Source organism: Typopeltis vanoorti, chromosome 19 (assembly GCF_054136105.1).
Source record: "Typopeltis vanoorti isolate ZY-2024b chromosome 19, IOZ_Tvanoo_1.0, whole genome shotgun sequence".
Lineage (NCBI taxonomy): Eukaryota > Metazoa > Arthropoda > Arachnida > Uropygi > Thelyphonidae > Typopeltis > Typopeltis vanoorti.
This window is the reverse complement of record NC_143567.1, coordinates 82,706,138-82,724,667: the sequence shown is the minus strand read 5'-3', so window position 1 is coordinate 82,724,667 and position 18,530 is coordinate 82,706,138. Positions and strand designations below refer to the sequence as shown.

The 18,530-nt window shown below is 35.3% G+C and overlaps 1 protein-coding gene and 1 long non-coding RNA gene across 2 annotated transcripts in view; both read right to left on the bottom strand.

Moving 5' to 3' along the window:
* LOC150096303 (calcium/calmodulin-dependent protein kinase type II alpha chain-like) overlaps window positions 1-121 on the bottom strand; it is a 736,535-nt gene extending 736,414 nt beyond the window's left edge. The window contains exon 1 of the mRNA XM_090409027.1: window positions 25-121. Within this exon, the coding sequence (XP_090265153.1) occupies window positions 25-89 (65 nt within the window). The 5' untranslated portion in view covers window positions 90-121. The remainder of the gene's footprint in view (window positions 1-24) is intronic.
* A 2,185-nt stretch (window positions 122-2,306) lies between these two features.
* Window positions 2,307-8,771, bottom strand: LOC150096302 (uncharacterized). Its single transcript, XR_016549886.1, has 2 exons — window positions 8,153-8,771; window positions 2,307-2,426 (listed from the first exon to the last, which is right to left on the bottom strand). It is a non-coding gene; the product is annotated as an uncharacterized LOC150096302 (long non-coding RNA).
* Between the last annotated feature and the right edge of the window lie 9,759 nt (window positions 8,772-18,530).

Sequence of the window (18,530 nt, the reverse complement as noted above, 5' to 3'; positions counted from 1 at the left end):
AGTTATAAAACATATATTACTTACTTTCCTAGCTCTTCTTTTAATTCATAGTTATCACTAAATCGCGTACAAGGTACTGGGATAGCCATATTGTATCAGCAAGATGTGAGAGATGGGACGTCTCGCGAATTCTCGCTCTTTCTGCCTCTCTCCGTGATCATATATACGTCCCTTCTCTGCATAACACGAGAGTAATTACAATAAAACACCTTTTTATTGCTTTTCCGTAAAGAATACTATTTCCAAACAATTAAGTTAATTCATAAATAGAAGACATTAAATGCAGTTTATAGTAATATAAAATTTATTTGCTTATTAAGATGAAAAATGCAAAAGTAAAAGCAAACATATTAATATTCGTGTTCAATAAAATAGCAAAATAAGAGAACATTATAGAGCAAAAATACATAATATGAGATTACGTGTATTGTATCATAAGTATTATTTTTAAGTATGCACTTTTTCGGCTTATATTTATACATCTAGCAATATTTCTGCTACATATTGCATTCAAAATATAATGGGATGAGTCCGAGAACGATCTGGTCTCCATCCCAATTTTTAATAGTAATTGGATCTCGTATCCAATTCTTGGTATGTAATAGTACAAAAAAGTAAATATTAAAACTTGATACTCTGTTAAGAAAATCAGAGGACAAATTTTCCTCTTTAGTAAAACAGGCTCCATGAAATGCACTTCATCAAAATCTCGTGTACACCATAATATATGCCAAAAATGCTTGCATACATAATATAATGATATTATTAATCATCGCCTTCTCCCACTTCCCACTTAAAGGGATGTGGGAAAAGGCAAAGTAACTGAAATAATTTCCAGTCTTAATGCAGTGAGGAGAAATATACAAATATACTTGTCTCTCTCTGGCATAGTACTCAAACTAAATAAATGCTTAGTTTACAGTTTTCTTTAGCAAGATAATCCAAGCAGGATTCAGATCTTAATTATCCAAAGTATAAGTGTAATAAAATCAGGTGTGGCAAAAATCAGTTGCAAACACAATATATCTGTCACAATCTCTATATCACAAATTAGTACATAACATTTAGATCCAAATGTACAGTGCTAATAGTGTTAGAATGAAATATTTTTTATTATTATTTCTTATTTATAGGGTAACTTTAATAACAGTTCCCAAGTTTTTTCCAGTATGTGAATAAACTGCAAGAATACTATGAAATTCTGAAAACTTTGAAGAACATCCTCGATTAAATAACCATACTTAAACGTAAATATTAAATATGTAAAATAATAATAATAATAATAATAATATTATTATTATTATTATTAAATGTAAATTTACATATAAAAAATCGACTAACGCATTTATTTCCTTATAGGGAGTAGGCGAGGCTAATGTAGCCCAACTTTGGACACTGAGTGAGCAATTCAGTCATATTTTAAATTATATTAATTATAAATGTGAGTAGTAAGTAGTGTAAAAAATAGTGAACAGCAACAGACTATTTTTATGACCAAAGTTTTATGAAGATACATAAAATCTTGACCTAAGATGTTTTAATTTATTAAATTTTGATGAAATACCTATTACAGGGCATTGGTCATTTTCTGCAGTGTAAAAATGGAACGCACCGAAAAAGAGCCCGTATGGAGGCCCGTGTCAGTGGAAGTGGCGCATGCATCCTCTCTGCTAAGCTGCACGAAGATAGACTTATAGTTCGAATCTAGTCACCGAGTGGAGGAACTTTTTCTAAGCCTTTCTTCAACCAGTTCCCACGTTAGTCGACCTCTGGCATTGGCAAGTGGATTTCTTCTCCCAGAAACTCGGATTTTTCATCCTTAAACTCAAGAAAATCGACCGTAGAACTCACATTATATCAGACAGTAACATATCCTGTTAGGATTAGATACCAAGAGATGGCAACACTTGTTTGCCGGTTCCTTCATCGGTAGCTGCCTATAATTACCTAGAATTAGTGGTAAGCACAGGACAGCTATCTCTGATTGGCTACTGGGGGAGATTGAACCGCCCACTCAATCTTCGAAAGCTAGATAGAGCTTAGAGGCCTCACCTACTCCCTATAAGTGAATAAAAAGATCTAGCTTTTTATTCACTTATAGGGAGTAGGTGAGGATATACACAAATTTAGAATCAGTATGGTTAAAAGCAAAGGCCTAATCCAGATGATTTTAAAACAAAATAATAATAATAATAATAATAAAGTGTGTATCTTGGCGTTTTTTACTTGACAAATAATGCAAAGGCAGAAAAGGTGGTGTGACAATAAGCACTGGCACTTCATTAAAAAGACAAAAAAACTGCTGATAATAATGATATATTTATTCACGAATCACAAAAATAGAATCAAAAAGTATAGTGTTGCAGTCCTTGCATAAAAATCAGTCACTCCTTTTTCTTTCATCCCCTAACTTATGCATGTGGCATCTAGAAAAAATTAATAAATAATAATAGCAACAAAAGAAAAAATAAATAATAAAAAATAAATAATAATAAAGAAAATTGTAAAAAAGTAATAATAACAAAATAAGAAATAATATCTCCTTTTTTAGATATGATAATAAATAATTTAGCACCTTTTAAAATTTATTTTTGTAAACCAATTCGTTTTAAATTTAGGTCTGATGAAATTGTCCTGCCGAGGAAATCTTTCACCAGTCCTGAATGTGGTTTCATATCTGGTGCATATCGGTACACAATAAAATTTTAAAACTTATATCTGGTGCAGATATGCAGAGAGTAGGCTCTGGTATGCGCGCACGCACGCACACACACACACACACACACACACACACACACACACACACACACACACACACACACACACACACACACACACACACAGGAAAGTTATTTGTCCATGTGAAGAAAAAATGTTTTGGTTCATGGACCTAGAAGCAGTTGGGTGGGGATTCCTTGCCGCCATTACATATGTCTGTTTACTAAGCCTTTCTATCAACAGAGTGAGTGATAGATATAGAGCCGGACTTACGCATAAGCTAAACAGACAACAGCTTAGCACTTCACATTACAAGGGACGGCCTCTGCCTCAATATAGATAACCTAAAATTTTCTCAGTTTTTTGTCTACAGGGTAGCTTCTTAAAAGTTAGAACTTAGCAGCCATAAGAATTTGAAATCCAGCCTTCGATAGATACCGTGCATGTATATATGTATGTCACTTTGTTTGTTGCATTGCGTTTTGCAGGCTTTTCCACTTGTCAGCAGTTGCCTGTTCATTCCATTCTGGACAATTTTCATAGTCTACCTCTTGTAAGTCTCTTTTCTCCATCGCTCTCACAGTGGGCTCTCTTTTTTCTCATCCCAGGAGGTGGCTAGTTTGGCCATCGTTCTCTCATTCCTGGACGTGCCCATACCATTTCAAAGTACGTGCCTCCATACTCTCCATAATAATCTGTTCAATTTCCATCTCCGCGCGTATATAAGCATTCATTAGATGATAATAGGAGTGGCTTAATATTACGTAATACTTCGTCTTACGTAATCCATTTCCACTACTGCTACTTGTTTATTTTTGCTGCTAGTGAGAGAACAACGCTTACAACCGTACTTAAGAAGATACAGTACTTGCTCGTGCTGTAGCTTCTTAGTTTTCTTTGAGACTTTATGACTCCTTAAAATATCAATAATCATTCTAATAGCTTGTGCCTGTCCTGTTCAAAATACCATATCCACCTCACATTGTTCGGACAGAGCCCAAATACTTGAAGGCATTCACCAAGTTTATTTTCACCTGTAACTCAAGATCTGTTGCATTATCACCTCCAACTGCTAGGTGCTTTGTTTTCAAATTATTTACTTTCTGGCCCCAATTTATAAGTATACAATGGGTTTTCCCATCCAGTATTCCACATCCTTCTTGTCCTGTGAAAGAATCATCTGATCATCAGAGAAAATAAGAAAATGCAGGACTTGTTCTCCTATGGATACCCATTCCCTGTACTGTCAGTTCCAATCCTCCAAGGCCACGTCCAAATAGATCTTAAACAATGTTGGTGACATAAAACATCCCTACTTTTGCCCTTGCTAGCAATAAATTCCTCTGAAGGTTACCAGTCTTTATAGCATACCTAGATCTCTGGTACATCCTCTGCACTATTTCTACTGTTCCTTCATGTTGCCCTCCTTGGGACAGTATAACAAGCTTTCTATATATTTGCAAAAATCTAATGGAGTTCTTTATTCTTAGCAACCATTTTTGGGATATTTGTCATAAGGAAAATATATTATCCATGCAAGATCTTCCTAGGTTCTTCCAATATTATTGGGAATATTTTAAATTCCACCTCAAAGGCTCACTTTAGTGAGCACAGGAATGGCGAACCCGAGGAACCTGATGCTGCATCATACCTTATTTCATATAATATACGTCAGTTATATATCAGTAGAGTTGTCCCTACCCTTCTTTCTTTCTCTCCTTCTTGCTCCTTCCTCCCAATCTTTCCTGTTTTAATTTTCCTCATCTATTGCAGTAGGAGTCTTCCCTTTCTCCCAGATATTTGCCTTATCTAGTAGGCTAAATGAACACAGAAGAAGGCAATGGTAAATCTCTTCTATACATTTTGTGCCAAGAAAATCTTATGAACAGGGGCTTACGTTATTATGACATAGTGCTGGTAGATGGAACACCCAGATTGAAAGGCGTTGAAATGTCTACTAGGGAAGAGCAGAGAGGAATTCTGGAAGTTCAACTTCTGATAGAGTTAATCTCAGAAGAAGACGCCTCCGCTTTACTGAATTACATAAAATAGGAACATGGAACGTAAGACGCATGCAGCACTGAAAACTGGAACTGCTAAAGAAAGAAATGAGAAAAACTCTAGTTAAGATTTTAGGAATCAGGAACTGAGATGGATAGGAATTGGTTAATTTCTTACCGATGATTTCATGTTGTATTATTCTGGACATGGAAACCTTCGAAGAAATGAAGTAGCATTCGTTGTTAGAAGCGAATACAGAAAATACATTTTGCATTACAACCCAGTGTCAGATAGAATAATTCTAATCAGAATAAAGGTATATCCAGTGGATGTTACTTTCTTACAGTTGTATGCACCCACGACATATTCAAGTGAAGATGAGGTTGAATAATTTCACAGCAGCATCAAACAAGTAGTATTCAATATTGATAAAAAACAGATTTTCTCTTGACATTAGGTGATTGAATGCAAAAGTCGAAGAAAAAGAAGAACGAGGCATCCCTGAAAATTTGATTTAGGACTGAGGAATGAAGCAGGAGAAAGGACGTTGGAATTTTGCATCAAGAATAGTTGCTTTATTGCAACTATTCTTGATGCAAAATTCCAACGTCCTTTCTCCTGCTTCATTCCTCAGTCCTAAATCAAATTTTCAGGGATGCCTCGTTCTTCTTTTTCTTCGACTTTTGCATTCAATCACCTAATGTCAAGAGAAAATCTGTTTTTTATCAATATTGAATACTACTTGTTTGATGCTGCTGTGAAATTATTCAACCTCATCTTCACTTGAATATGTCGTGGGTGCATACAACTGTAAGAAAGTAACATCCACTGGATATACCTTTATTCTGATTAGAATTATTCTATCTGACACTGGGTTGTAATGCAAAATGTACACTTGCTTTCAACAACATAAAGAAGATTGTACACATGAACTGCGCATTTCACATAATGGTGAATACAGAAATCAGATAGATTATATTGTTGCCAGCAGAAGGTTGAGAAGTACTATCCAAGCAGCAAACACCCTACCTGGTGTAGACTGTGGAACAGATCATGAATTATTAATACCAGAAGTTAAATTGAAATTAAGTGCAAAGAAGAAACAAAAAAACAGTATCAGACTTGATTTAAATCATATAAAAAAAGTAGAAGTCAAAGAAATTAAAAAGTTTGGAGAACACAGGAAGAGAATTTAAAAAAAACTCTGCCAAGATATAAAATGTACAGTCACAAAAGCTGCAGAAAAGATTCTAGGTAAAGCAACAAGAAAGAAAGATTATAAATGTTTGTCAGAAGAATCTATTCAAATTACAGAGGAAAGAAGAAAATGAAACTTCAGAGAAACAAAGAAAAGAATAATGCTGCTAGCAAAGGGTTGGGGTTTGGAGAATGACAATGAAGGGTGGCAAAAGAAGAAAAAGAAGAGGAAAAAACAGAAAAAACAAACAAAAAAAAAAACAGAAGAAAAAGAGAAAAAATGCAGAAGTTGATCCCCAAAAAAAAATTATAGTGAAACAGTTGGAGAAAGCAATTCAGCTGTGAGGAAATGTACAACATCAAGAGCTTTAGCAAACTATGCAGAATAATGCAAGCTGTAACTCCTTGCTACAGAGAAATTATTGCTGAAAAGAAAAGGTAGACTGTACACACCACTGAAAGGTGAATAAATATTTAAATATGTCCGCTCCTGCTCATTTTCTAGGCTTAACTTCATCTCACCTTCTGAAGATAAGCCTAGAAAATCTGTTGTTGATAATCTAACCTCCTGCAACGATTCTTCCAATTACATGTAAAAAAAAGCAGCAGTTTGAAGAACTACTCTTGCTCCGTGTATTTCCAGCTGATTAGTTTACTAGTTACTAGTTAAGTGCAAAGAAGCACTGTATTCTCATTTTTATGTATTACGATATAATACAGTAATGCACAGTGGCGGCAGGTGAAAATTTTATGTGGGGGTGCTGCGTATACAAAATAAGAAAAATAATTCATTTTTTTCTAATCAGTAAACAGTTTATTGATAAGTAAATTTAAATATTAAACATTGCTTAGTTAAAATTATTTCACCGTCACTACGAACACAAACCAGTAAAAAAAGTTTCGTACACAGAAATAACGGGAGCAAGCATGCAATTTATCTAGCGACACTGCTCAACGAGCAGTGTCCGATTTACTTATTACATGCAGTGACAAGTGCAAACGAATATCGTCGAGTCTAGCTGCAATTCACCGAAATTCGGACACTGCGTTAGATCGCAGTGTATTTGTTTCGTGCAACGATAATATTTCATGTAATGATAATTGAGAATATATACTTGTTTTCATATTTTCAACAGTGACACTCGTCATAATTCAGCCTTGTATCTATAATATATAAATAATTATATGTTATTTTAACAGAAAAAAATAAGATTTATCAAAAATATTTCACTCTCACCACGAACACACACCAATAATAAAAGTTTCATATCTCACAGAAATAATGCTGGCAAGCATTCAACTTATCTGTAGCGACACTGCTTAACGAGCAGTGTCGAATTCACTTGTTACGTGCAGCGACAAGTGCAAATTCTAGCCGCAAGTGACCAAGGTGATAATTCTGCCACTGCGTTAGATTGCACTGCATTTCTTTCGTAATCTAAAGCGTTAATCGAATAATTCCAATTATTAATGAAGCAATCAATGTCGAAACATAAGTTGTAACCTGTAACATGTTGTATTGCATTTATATGATGTTGCAAGCATTGTTTTCAACAATGCTTACAACATCATATAAATGCATTGCTATTTATAAACGCAAATATTTTTTTTTTTCGTTTTTTCCTTGGGGGTGCTGCAATGTCGCAGTGCTTATGTACAAGCCCCCAGTGGGGGCTTGTACATAAGCACAAATAATAACTAATCAGTTTTAAGTTATTATACCCATAAGGGTACGTTAACAATTAACGTATCGCGTTAACACTAACGCGATACGTTAATTGTTAACGTACCCTTATGGTTCATATAATGATTTCCGACTTAAAACCTTTTGGACTCACGGCACTGACCATCAGAACAGAACCTCGTCGTAAGTCATGGACTGAATGTATTTTGAAGAACCCGGTATACACATATAACATTAACGCGATTTCTAAATAATATGCAAAAACTACAAACATTTTTAATTGGAGGAAATGCACAATGATTTCTCTAAGTTACAAAAATTTGAAATGGATTAAATAATTAGCATTTCACTTTCTGCGTAAAATATTAGTTGAGGCGCTACCTTCAATAATATAATTATTGAAAGTAAACCCATACCTCAAATCCTATTTCTATATATTTTTTTTTTCAACGATTGGGGTTTCAGATGGGCGCTAATACTTGAAAACTGATGCATGTAAACAATAAAGACACTGTATTAGCATTTTTAAATAATACTTTTGGAGTAACTTACCATGTTCGTAGACCTCCTGTGTGAAAATCATTCATCCCTTTTTTTTAATGGCTCAGAAAATTTGCTCAAAAGTGCGAAGAGTTTTCCATAACAAGCTTTGCAGAATAGTTCTCCTTCTGTCTCACACATGGTTGACGAATCCAGTCTTTTATTACAAATGCTACAAATAAAGCAACTATCTTTGTGCCAGTAAAAACCTGCACCTCGTCTAGATTCGGCTAAATATACTACTTTTTTACAACGAGGGCAGATAGCTGAAATTCCTTGTTTTAATTTAAAATCACTCCAGTGAGAGCTAGCCTTAAGCCTCATACCAGAAGATTCTGTTGGAATGGATAGAATTTCATATTCTGACTCAACCTTCAGAATGCTCTTAATCAATTCCTTTGGATTTCGACTTGATCCGAATAGCTTTTTGTAACAAGCGCGACAATATATTTCTCCTTGATATTCGGTCTGATTAAGGCTGTCCAGAATACGATTACATTTCTTATTGGCACAGCAAAAACATTCTACATGCCATGATTTTCCACAAGCTAGTTTCTCTTCCCTGAAAAAGACTTTAAGATGACAACGGCCACACAAACCAGGCATGAAATAGGGGGAAATGAAAGTTCTAAATTCTGGGATTCAAGTTTAAACTATTTTTTTTTATTGTTATCGAAAACTTACAAAATAAAAATTTTGATAATTTACCCAAATATTTTTGTATAAAAGACTACAGCCAATCCCTTCTGTCACCCCTCAACACAGATGGAACCACAAACCAGTACCAGATCGTTCGAGATAATAAATATAAAATACTACTTCAGCGCCATTGTTATAGAGGAATAATATTACAGTTTACCTTATTCAATATAAGATAAATCCACAAAATAAGCCGCAAATTAGCAAAATGAGACTGTAAGCAGCAAAATATGCTCAGTTATTATAAAATGTTCATAATTAGGAATTCTATAATTGAGTCATTAAGGAAATTAATTTCCATGTTTAAAAGGGCCAATGATTTCTGCTTTATTGAGTTGTGATATATAGAGATTTACTTGCCCTGATATAGATAAAATGAACCTTAGGTCACCGGAAAACTTTCATTCTGCAACAGGTAGGAATCATCTGATGTAGAATTAATTTGATAAATTAGTTGCTAATATATGGACCTTCTCTCACTCAGGGTGAAATTTTCGTGTTACCTAAACTTCATGATTATGCACAGTAAGAAAATGGCCTGCTATAGATTTTTTTTTTTTCATCTTATAAACAGAGGCCCGTTCAGTTCCTCCAGAACCTCTTTCAAAGTGCCATGATTCTCTTCAAAGAAAAACTACCTCCTAAAAAGCTTTCACTTCCGGAATTGAAAGCGCTTAAATATCCATAAAAGAATAGCAATCCTATGGTTACCAGATTTGACAAAAGCAAAGTAGTAGCCATAAAAGATAGGAAAGTATACTTTCGGAAGTGTTTCTCAATAGTTCTACATTTGTCTAGTGATCTGCATTTCTCGTAGGATTATGCTATTAGCCAAATTAATGAAGTAAATAAATTGAGTGATAACAACACTAGTTATTTGATATGAAGAATTAAAGAAATGTCCCATGTATAAAGTTTCCCATGTCCCATGTATAAAAATAAAATATTCTGTTAGGCTCTTGAGATATTATTATTATTATTTTATTCACATAATTGATACACAGTCAAAACAAGATATCATATAAATAAAAATTTGACTGGTGATTCAGAACAATTTAGATTCTACCCAAGAATCTAAGAATAGTCCGTCAGGTAGCATCGTAAAATATGGACTGTTCCAAGTAATGCTGTTTTTCGTAGGTCATATGGGGTCATTTCATTGATTTTTAATTGCTGTAAATAGTTGGACAGTCTTTGAAGTTGCACCAAGTGCACCGATAACTATTGGAATGACTTTGGTGTGTTTAAGCCACAGTCGGCCAACTTCGATTGCCAGATCTCGATATTTAGTAATTTTTCCCAGTTCTTTGTTGTTGATGTTGTTATCACTGGGTAATGCAATATCGATAATCCAAAACTGTCGATGTTCGATAATTGTGATGTCAGGTCTATTGTGTTCCAAATGCCAATCAGTTTGTATTCTAAAGTCCCAGAGAACTTTTGCTGTTTCGTTTTCCAATGCAGTCTCAATTTTATGCTGCCACCAGTTATCAGAAGTAGGAAAGCCATATTTGTCGCATACATGCCAATGAACTATTTTGGCCACTTGATCATGGCGGTATTCATAGTCAGTTTGTGCTATTTTGCTGCAGGCACTGATTAGATGTTCTACAGTCTCATCTTTCTGATCGCATAATCTGCATTTGCTGTTATTATTGATGTTCAAAATTTTTGCTTTGATTGCATTAGTTTGTAATGCCTGTTCTTCAGCTGATCGAATAAATCCTTCTGTTTCTTTTTTAATGTATCCGTGTTGTAGCCATCGCCATGTCTTGTTCATGTCAATTTTTTCCTCAGTATCTGGAAGAAATTGGCCATGCAAGGGGTTATTTTTCCAGTGCACATATCGGACATTTTGTTGTTCCTTTTTGTAATCGGATTTGTTTCCTGTTGCTTTTAGAAGGCCCTCTTGTGTAATTGCTTGAAGCATTGGCTGAGAGCTATTGTCGATGTAATTTCTTAAACCAATTTCTTCTTCTTCCACAGTCTATCTCACTTGCAGCAAACCCCGTCCACCTATTCTCCTCGGTAGGTACGAACGGTCAACATCACTTCGTGGATGTAATGCATGATGCATAGTCCTTAGTTTTCTAGTTTTGCGGTGTAGTTTGTCCAGGTCTTCTTTTGTCCAATTTATTATGCCAGCTGTGTATCGGATCACTGGTATAGCCCAAGAATTCATTGCTCTAATTGTGTTTAATCCATTTAGTTTTGTTTTCATAATATTTCTAACTCTTTTGATGTATTCTGATGCTGCCTGTTGTTTAACTTTCGAGTGGAGAATATCATTGGCTTCTAATATTCCTAGGTATTTATAGTGTTCGTTAGCTGAAATTGCTTTTATATATTTCTCTTGATCAAAATTAAAATTGCTAGTGTCATTAATTTTTCCTCGTTTAATAGATAAAATTGCGCATTTATCTAAACCAAATTCCATTTTGATGTCCTGACTGAAAATATGAACTATGTTCAATAAAGAGTCTATTCGCTGGGCCGATTTTCCATATAGCTTCAAGTCATCCATATACAACAGATGGGAAAGTTTAATATTACATTTAGGAATTTCATATCCAAGTTTTGTGTTCTTCAGAATCATAGACAAAGGCATCAAAGAAATGTTGAAGATCAATGGTGACAAGGAATCACCTTGGAAAATTTCATGTTTCATGCTGATCTCTCCAAATCATTATTCATTATTCATTATTCATTATTAATGTTGTTTTCCATGATTTCATAGCAGTAGCCAGAAACAACGAACATATGTTTTTGCTAATTCCAAATATTTTTAGTGATTTTAGGATCCAGGAGTGTGGAAGGGAACCGAATGCTTGCTTGTAATCTATCCTTGCCATGTTTAAATTAGTTTTTCGTCTCTTTGAGTTTCTGAGAATCATTTTATTAATAAGGATCTGGTCTTTTGTTCCTCTAGATTTTTGAAAATTGCCTTTTTGTTCAATCAGTTAAATCTGATTATCCGATAAGTAACGGTATATGGAATTTGCTATGATTGCAGTGAACAGCTTAAGCATAGTTGGTAGGTATATCATTGGACGATAGTTACTTGGGTCTGCATTCTTATCCTTATCTTTCATGAAGAGAAAAGTGCGCCCAGATATCATTCAGTCTTCCACTGAGCCAGACTGCAACAAATAATTAAATTGTTTTGCCATTCGATCATGTAGACTGGTTAGATGTTTTAACCAAAATCCATGTAGTTCGTCTTTGCCAGGTGCACTCCAGTGTTTTAATTTTCTAGCTTGAGAACTGACCATTTCTTTAGTGATAATGACATTTTGTATTTGTTTTTGTTTCATTTATGATTCTATTTCCTTAATCCATGAAGCATCTTTATTGTGGTCAATAGGATTATCCCAGATTGACATGCAAAATTTGAGTGTTTCTTCTTTTCCGGGTGAATGATGGTTTGCATTTGTATTTCTCTGGAGAGACTGGAAGAACTGACGTTTATTCTTGCTTCATATCTTTTAATTTTATGTACAGTCGCTGTTATTCTTTGTTTTAGCTCTTCAGAAACTTCCGCAATTATTTTGTTAGCCAAATTATGTGTTAATCAGTTTGTTTTTGAGTTATTATTTTTTAACCGTCCTTCTTTAAAACTCTTTAAGTTGCTTAGATCAGCTCGAAGTATGTTAACCTTTCGTTCTAACCAGATTATTATTATTATTATTATTATTATTATTATTATTATTATTATTATTATTATTATTATTATTATTATTAAGAGAGCCTCCAGGGAGGCAGAGACTCATCGAGGGAACCCACACACACCATCTATCATACTTACTGTTGAATACATTCAAACTGCTTGTACTCAAAACATACAAAGGAAATCCATTCCAATCATGTACCAACCTCTGAGAGAAAAATCTAGTTGTCACCCCCTTGTTGACAGACTTTATTCTCAGCTTCCAAAGATACCCTCTCGTCCTTTCCCCACTCTCCATATATTGAAAAATTACATCAATTGAAATCCTGTATGACCCCTTCAGAAGTTTGTAAGTCTCAATCATATCACCCCTCTTTCTCCTGTTTGATAGTGTCTGCAGCCTAAGAATTCTCAATCTGTCTTCATAATCAGTATTCCACAACCCTGATATCATTTTATCACTGTCCTTTGTACTTTCTCCAATATATCAGAATCACAACGGAAACCAGAAGACCAGACCTACGCACAATAGTCAAAGTGAGGTTTTATCAAGGCCTTGTAAAGAGGCAAAAAAACATCCTGGTTTGTACATCTTAACGTTCGTTTCAGCATTGCAATTGTCTTTCGAGTTGTATTTTCAATCTTTGCCACATGGCCCCTGAACTTCAACTTCCTCTCTATTAACACTCTAAGATCTAGCCTTATCATTTTATTCTAGCCTAATCCCACCAATATAATACAACATTGAATATCTAATCATGCCGAAGTGAATGACTTTACATTTACTGACATTGATCTGACACCCATATTCCCATACCTACAATTCAAGCCTATTCAAATCATTCTGCAAAGATTGCATATCAGCAATATTCCTGATGAACCTACCTATCTTTATATCACAGCAAATAACTGTATGTCGCTTGTCAAATCCTTTCCAATATCATTAATGTACAGATTGAATAACAGTGGATTAAGCACTTATTCTTGTGGTACACCACTTATTACCTTAAACCTTGGAGACTCAGATACATCATATTCCACTTTCTAATATCTGCCAGTTAGCCATCCTCTTATCTTATCTTCTTATCTTATCCTCTTATCTATGCTAATATTGTATAACCCAAACCCATTTTCTCCAATTTATGCAGCAGTGTGATATGCTGTATTCTGTCAACAGCCTTAGCAAAATTCAAACGTATCATGGTGTATCCGTTCCCCTTGTCTAGTTCAATGGTAACATTGTTATAGAATGTGAGAAAGTTGCTAAAACATGACCTTCCCTTAGTAAACCCATGTTGTTCATTGCAAAGCAGAGGTTCACTGTCAACTCATTTCTGAATGCGAGCACTAACCAATTTTTCCAAAATCTTCACCACCACTCCTGAGATACTAATTGGTTGATAGTTGGATACATCGGTCTTTGCACCACCCTTGTGCAATGGAATTACTAAACATTTCTTCCATTCCTGTGGAATCATCCCTGTTCCGAGACTCATATTAAATATCCTCATCAAAGGAATGGACAGTTCAGCTGAACACTCTTTTAGCACACGTGTGATATTCCATCAGTCCCTATTGCTGAATTCTTATTCAATTTGTGCAACAGCTCTAATACCTCGGCCTCGCGCACCTGTGTTTCTTTATCTAGTCAAGAGCTAACTGTGAGCTGAATGTTGCATTCAACAGGTTGATAGCGCTTTATGAAATGGGCACTCATTAACTGAACAACCTTTTCTGTATGTGTAACCCCTCATGCCATCTGGATTTAGAAAAGTTAGTCTTTCATATTCATTTTTCTTTTACTTGCAGGATATCGATAGAATACTTGTAGGTTGTCTTTAGCACGCATAGCCTGTTTCTTTCGAAAATCAGACTTTGCTTTCCGTACAATACAACAGTTGTGACTATTCTAGCGTGCTGCTTATAATGTTCATAACAAACTTCATCCTTATGTAAACGGTATTCCTTCCACATCATCCTTTTCTTACGAATCTCTTCCTTAATATGATTAGACATCCATTTGACTCCTACTCTGTTTATTATTCGAACTCTCGGAACACATTCTGATATCGCATCAGTCAAGTATTCTTTAAATGTTTCTCATGCACTGTTGATATTCTTTTTATCAAGCAACCGAACTCATTCCACTGAACTTAGTATACTCTTCAGTTTTTCTTTATTTCCTGCTTTGTAGTTCAGAATCTAACTTTTTTCTGAATGGAACATTCATAAACTTAGTAACTTCCCAAGTGAGTATCGCATGAATATTGTCACCAGCTGGTGGCAGAAGGGTTACACCTTTAACTGAAACGCCCTCTGACACTATAATCAAATCTAACACTCTTTGACCTCGAGTTCCTTCTGTCACATGCAGCTTGAGCAACTTGTCCCACAACATCTCAATAAATGCATTTTCATTCTTCTCATGAGATTCTACTGCTACCCAATCAATGTTTGGATATTGAAAGTCTCCCATTATGATTGCTTTTTCGTCTCATCTTTTCTATTTGGTGATGCATTTCTTCATCGCTAGCAACTGATCTACCAGGTCTGTAACAACACCCCACTAAGTAACTGATCTTGTTAGAATCCACCCCACACCAGATGGCTTCAAACTCACTGCCGCATGAAATATTGTTAGTAGTAGAAGTAGTACTACCACTACAATCATAGGTCTTAACTCTAATTGGATTCTAGTCATCCGATATCATTAGCAGCACGATTTATTAGATATCATATGCCTAGACATAGTAACTCTTTTAACTAATATTTTGACAGATAGTTTTAAATTTATTTACAAAAGATTTTGCTGTTGACACTACCAAACGTTTTGAATTTTTTATCTGTTTTGGTTATCTTAGTGTTCAAAATAAATTATCGCATATTAGCAGGCTGACGAGCCAAATTTGAAAGTGCTGCATAACGTAATCAAGTATAGGAGAAAGAAGATTTCTAATTCATTTAACTTCTCCAAACCTATGTATTATTCAAATCGATGAAAAATTTATGATATAGCTGTTTCATGCCAGATCCCTCCATGTTCAGTGCTCGTGCAGGACAATATCTAGCTACGTACTCCATCAAATTTAAAACGTTTTTCTTGAAATATAAATGAGATTCATTCAATGATAGAATTCCATTTAGTCTAAATGACAAAAACAATCACTGTCCTTTCTAAATGTATTGATTCAACTTCAGCGTGACGGTAGTTTGCATTTCTCCGTATTTCAAAAACAAATCCATACTGACCGTTATATGCATTCTGCACATACCATTATCCGAATCGAAAAAGAACCATCAAGACTTGGTTGTAGCTTGCTAATACAGAACACATATTGCTCAAAGAAATGAATTACACTAAATCAGTCTTTAAAAATGGATTTATTGAGTCCCTCATCACAAAGCATTTCACATTTTCAGTCTCTGTCTCAGAAAGAAATTTCTCACATTATTCTCCTTATTTTAAAGGAATATCTCAACGTACTGTTAAAGTTCTGTTGCCTCTAGACACCGTGTTTCCTTTCGACCTTTCAAAAAGATTTCGACCTTCCTTTTTTCATCAAAAGAGAGGTTTCTCCCTTTTAACCTCAACTCAGCATCACTAGAGTTTACGATCGGTACTAACGACGTAGGAAGCCTGAACGGCAGAGAAATGGAGATAGGTGTAATATTACATAGGTGTAGTAATACAAAATGTTATATTCAGACAATGACAATCAAGGAAAAGGAGTAGGCATAGTATTTAACACAAAATACGAGGCTAATCTTCTTGAATCTCAGGCAGTCTCAAGTAGAGTGATGTGGGCAAATATCAGAATGGGGAACTGGACAATGAGACTTATTTGTGCCTATGGTCCCACAGAAGGTTCTGCTAAGGAAGTGGAGGAGTTTTTTGAGGCTTTAGAAAAAGCAACTGACATCTTAAGAATTGGATATGTACGAAATCGACATAATAGGGGTTACTGAAACAAAAACGACAAAAACTGATGAGATCTTTCTGAGTAATAAATACAAAATGTAATATTCATGCAATGACAATCAAGTAAAAGAAGGAGTAGCTATATTATTGAAAAATAAATACGAGGCTGATCATCTTGAATGGCAGGCAATATTCAGTAGAGTGATGTGGACAGAATGAGGAACTTGACAATGAGACTTATTTGTGCCTATAGTCAAACAGAAGGTGCTACTAAGGTAGAAGTGGAGGAATTTTTTGAGGCTTTAGAGAAAGCGGACTTACAAACAAAAAAGGATGGAATGACTTTCCTTTAACAGGCGAAAGTAACCTATGACACACTTGTGAGTGAATCAGAATTAATGGCAGCTGTGAACAAGGTCAACAACTTTGCAAACTGGAAGAAAAACAACAAAATGGCAATGAAACATGGTGCATCGACTACAAAAGAGGAATTCTAGTGTGAAAAATGAGCAGTGTTAATAGCCAATTTGAGAACCAAAGTACAAGTACTACACAAAGAATGTCTGACCCACTTGATCAACAACAAACCCCACAGAGACTTTCAGATCCACTTCACAAATATACAAGTTTTCTGTTCTAACCTCAACAATGTCCACTTCCACCTCCAGTCTAAGAGACCCAACTTGCTTTAACCAACAGAAACCCAAACTTCGCTCTCCAAGCACTGCTCATCTGAACTTCACCAAATACATACTCAACTCAAGGGTGGTATTTGTGCATACATTTACTCTACGATACTATGGCAGAGAGCCACCTGATTACGATTTACTTTGGCTGTAAAGCATTCTACTCCACTCTGTCAAATTCCTATGCTGTCTTACTTGGACCTCTTTCCTACCTTTGAAACTCAATATTTTTCAATTCAACATTCTCTGCAGTGAGGTTATTATCTTCCTCAGGGATTTCAATGTACACAATACTAAGTGGTTTTTCTTCTACAACTGCACAGATCAAGCAAACAGAGATATTTGCAGTGCAAATGATCTTACATAATTTGCTCACATGCTTCCAGAGCACCAGATCATCTCAGCCATTCTGGACCCCTTCCTGAGTAGTCATTTCTCCACTGTGAAGGTTGTATCTCCCTTAGGTAATTCAGACCATAACCTTGAGCTTATCTCTTCCGCACTGAGCAACATTCACACAGATATTCTTAACCAAGTGTCATCTGGCATTATAAGAATGTTAATTAGGATGACCTCCGAGATTTCTGCGCTTCATTCCAATGTCTGATTATTGCTTTCGGTCTTCCAACCAATGCATATGCACTGAACACATCAATGAAATAATCTCCCCTGAAATGAAAGCGCATATGTCTCATTCCACGCTAAATTCTTATTCTCTAAATAAGCCCTGGTTCTCCAAAATATGCACCAGGGCTGTAATGAAGAACTAAGTATACCACAACTGGCTATCATCAAGATTTCTGCTTTATCTTAGCACTTGCACCAAAACAGCTTCAAGAAAATCAATGCATCTAAAACCAATTTCCAAGGAGCCAAAAGCAGGAAACTTGATCATGCCCAAATTTTAGTCTCTAGCCAAAGTAGTTGGCCACGTTTATCCAACACTGCACCACCCACTCCTGCACTCAAATGGTCTATTGCATCATAACTCACAGAGAAAACCAATCTCCTGGCATTATACTTTTCTTCAAATGCCTGCACAGATGATTTTGGTAAATGTCCACCCAAACACCCAACACTCAAATGCCTCCTCTGACTTTTCACTAGAAAGTAATCAGAAAAATTCTACTGAAATTAGATTTCAAAAACTCTTATGACCCTGATGTCATTCCTTCTATTGCCCTGAAGATTTATGCACCAGAGTTGATTCCTATGTTGCCTCTATGTTCTTACTCCACATACATCTACCCTACGCCCTGGAAATTAGCCAATGTCCAACCCATTCCCAAGAAAGGTGATAGATTCTTGCCATCAAACTATTGCTCAATCTCTCTCTCTCACCTTGGTCAAGTAATGGAGAGAACCATTGACAGTCAATTTCTATGCTATCTTGAAAGCACTCAAATAATAAATGAATGA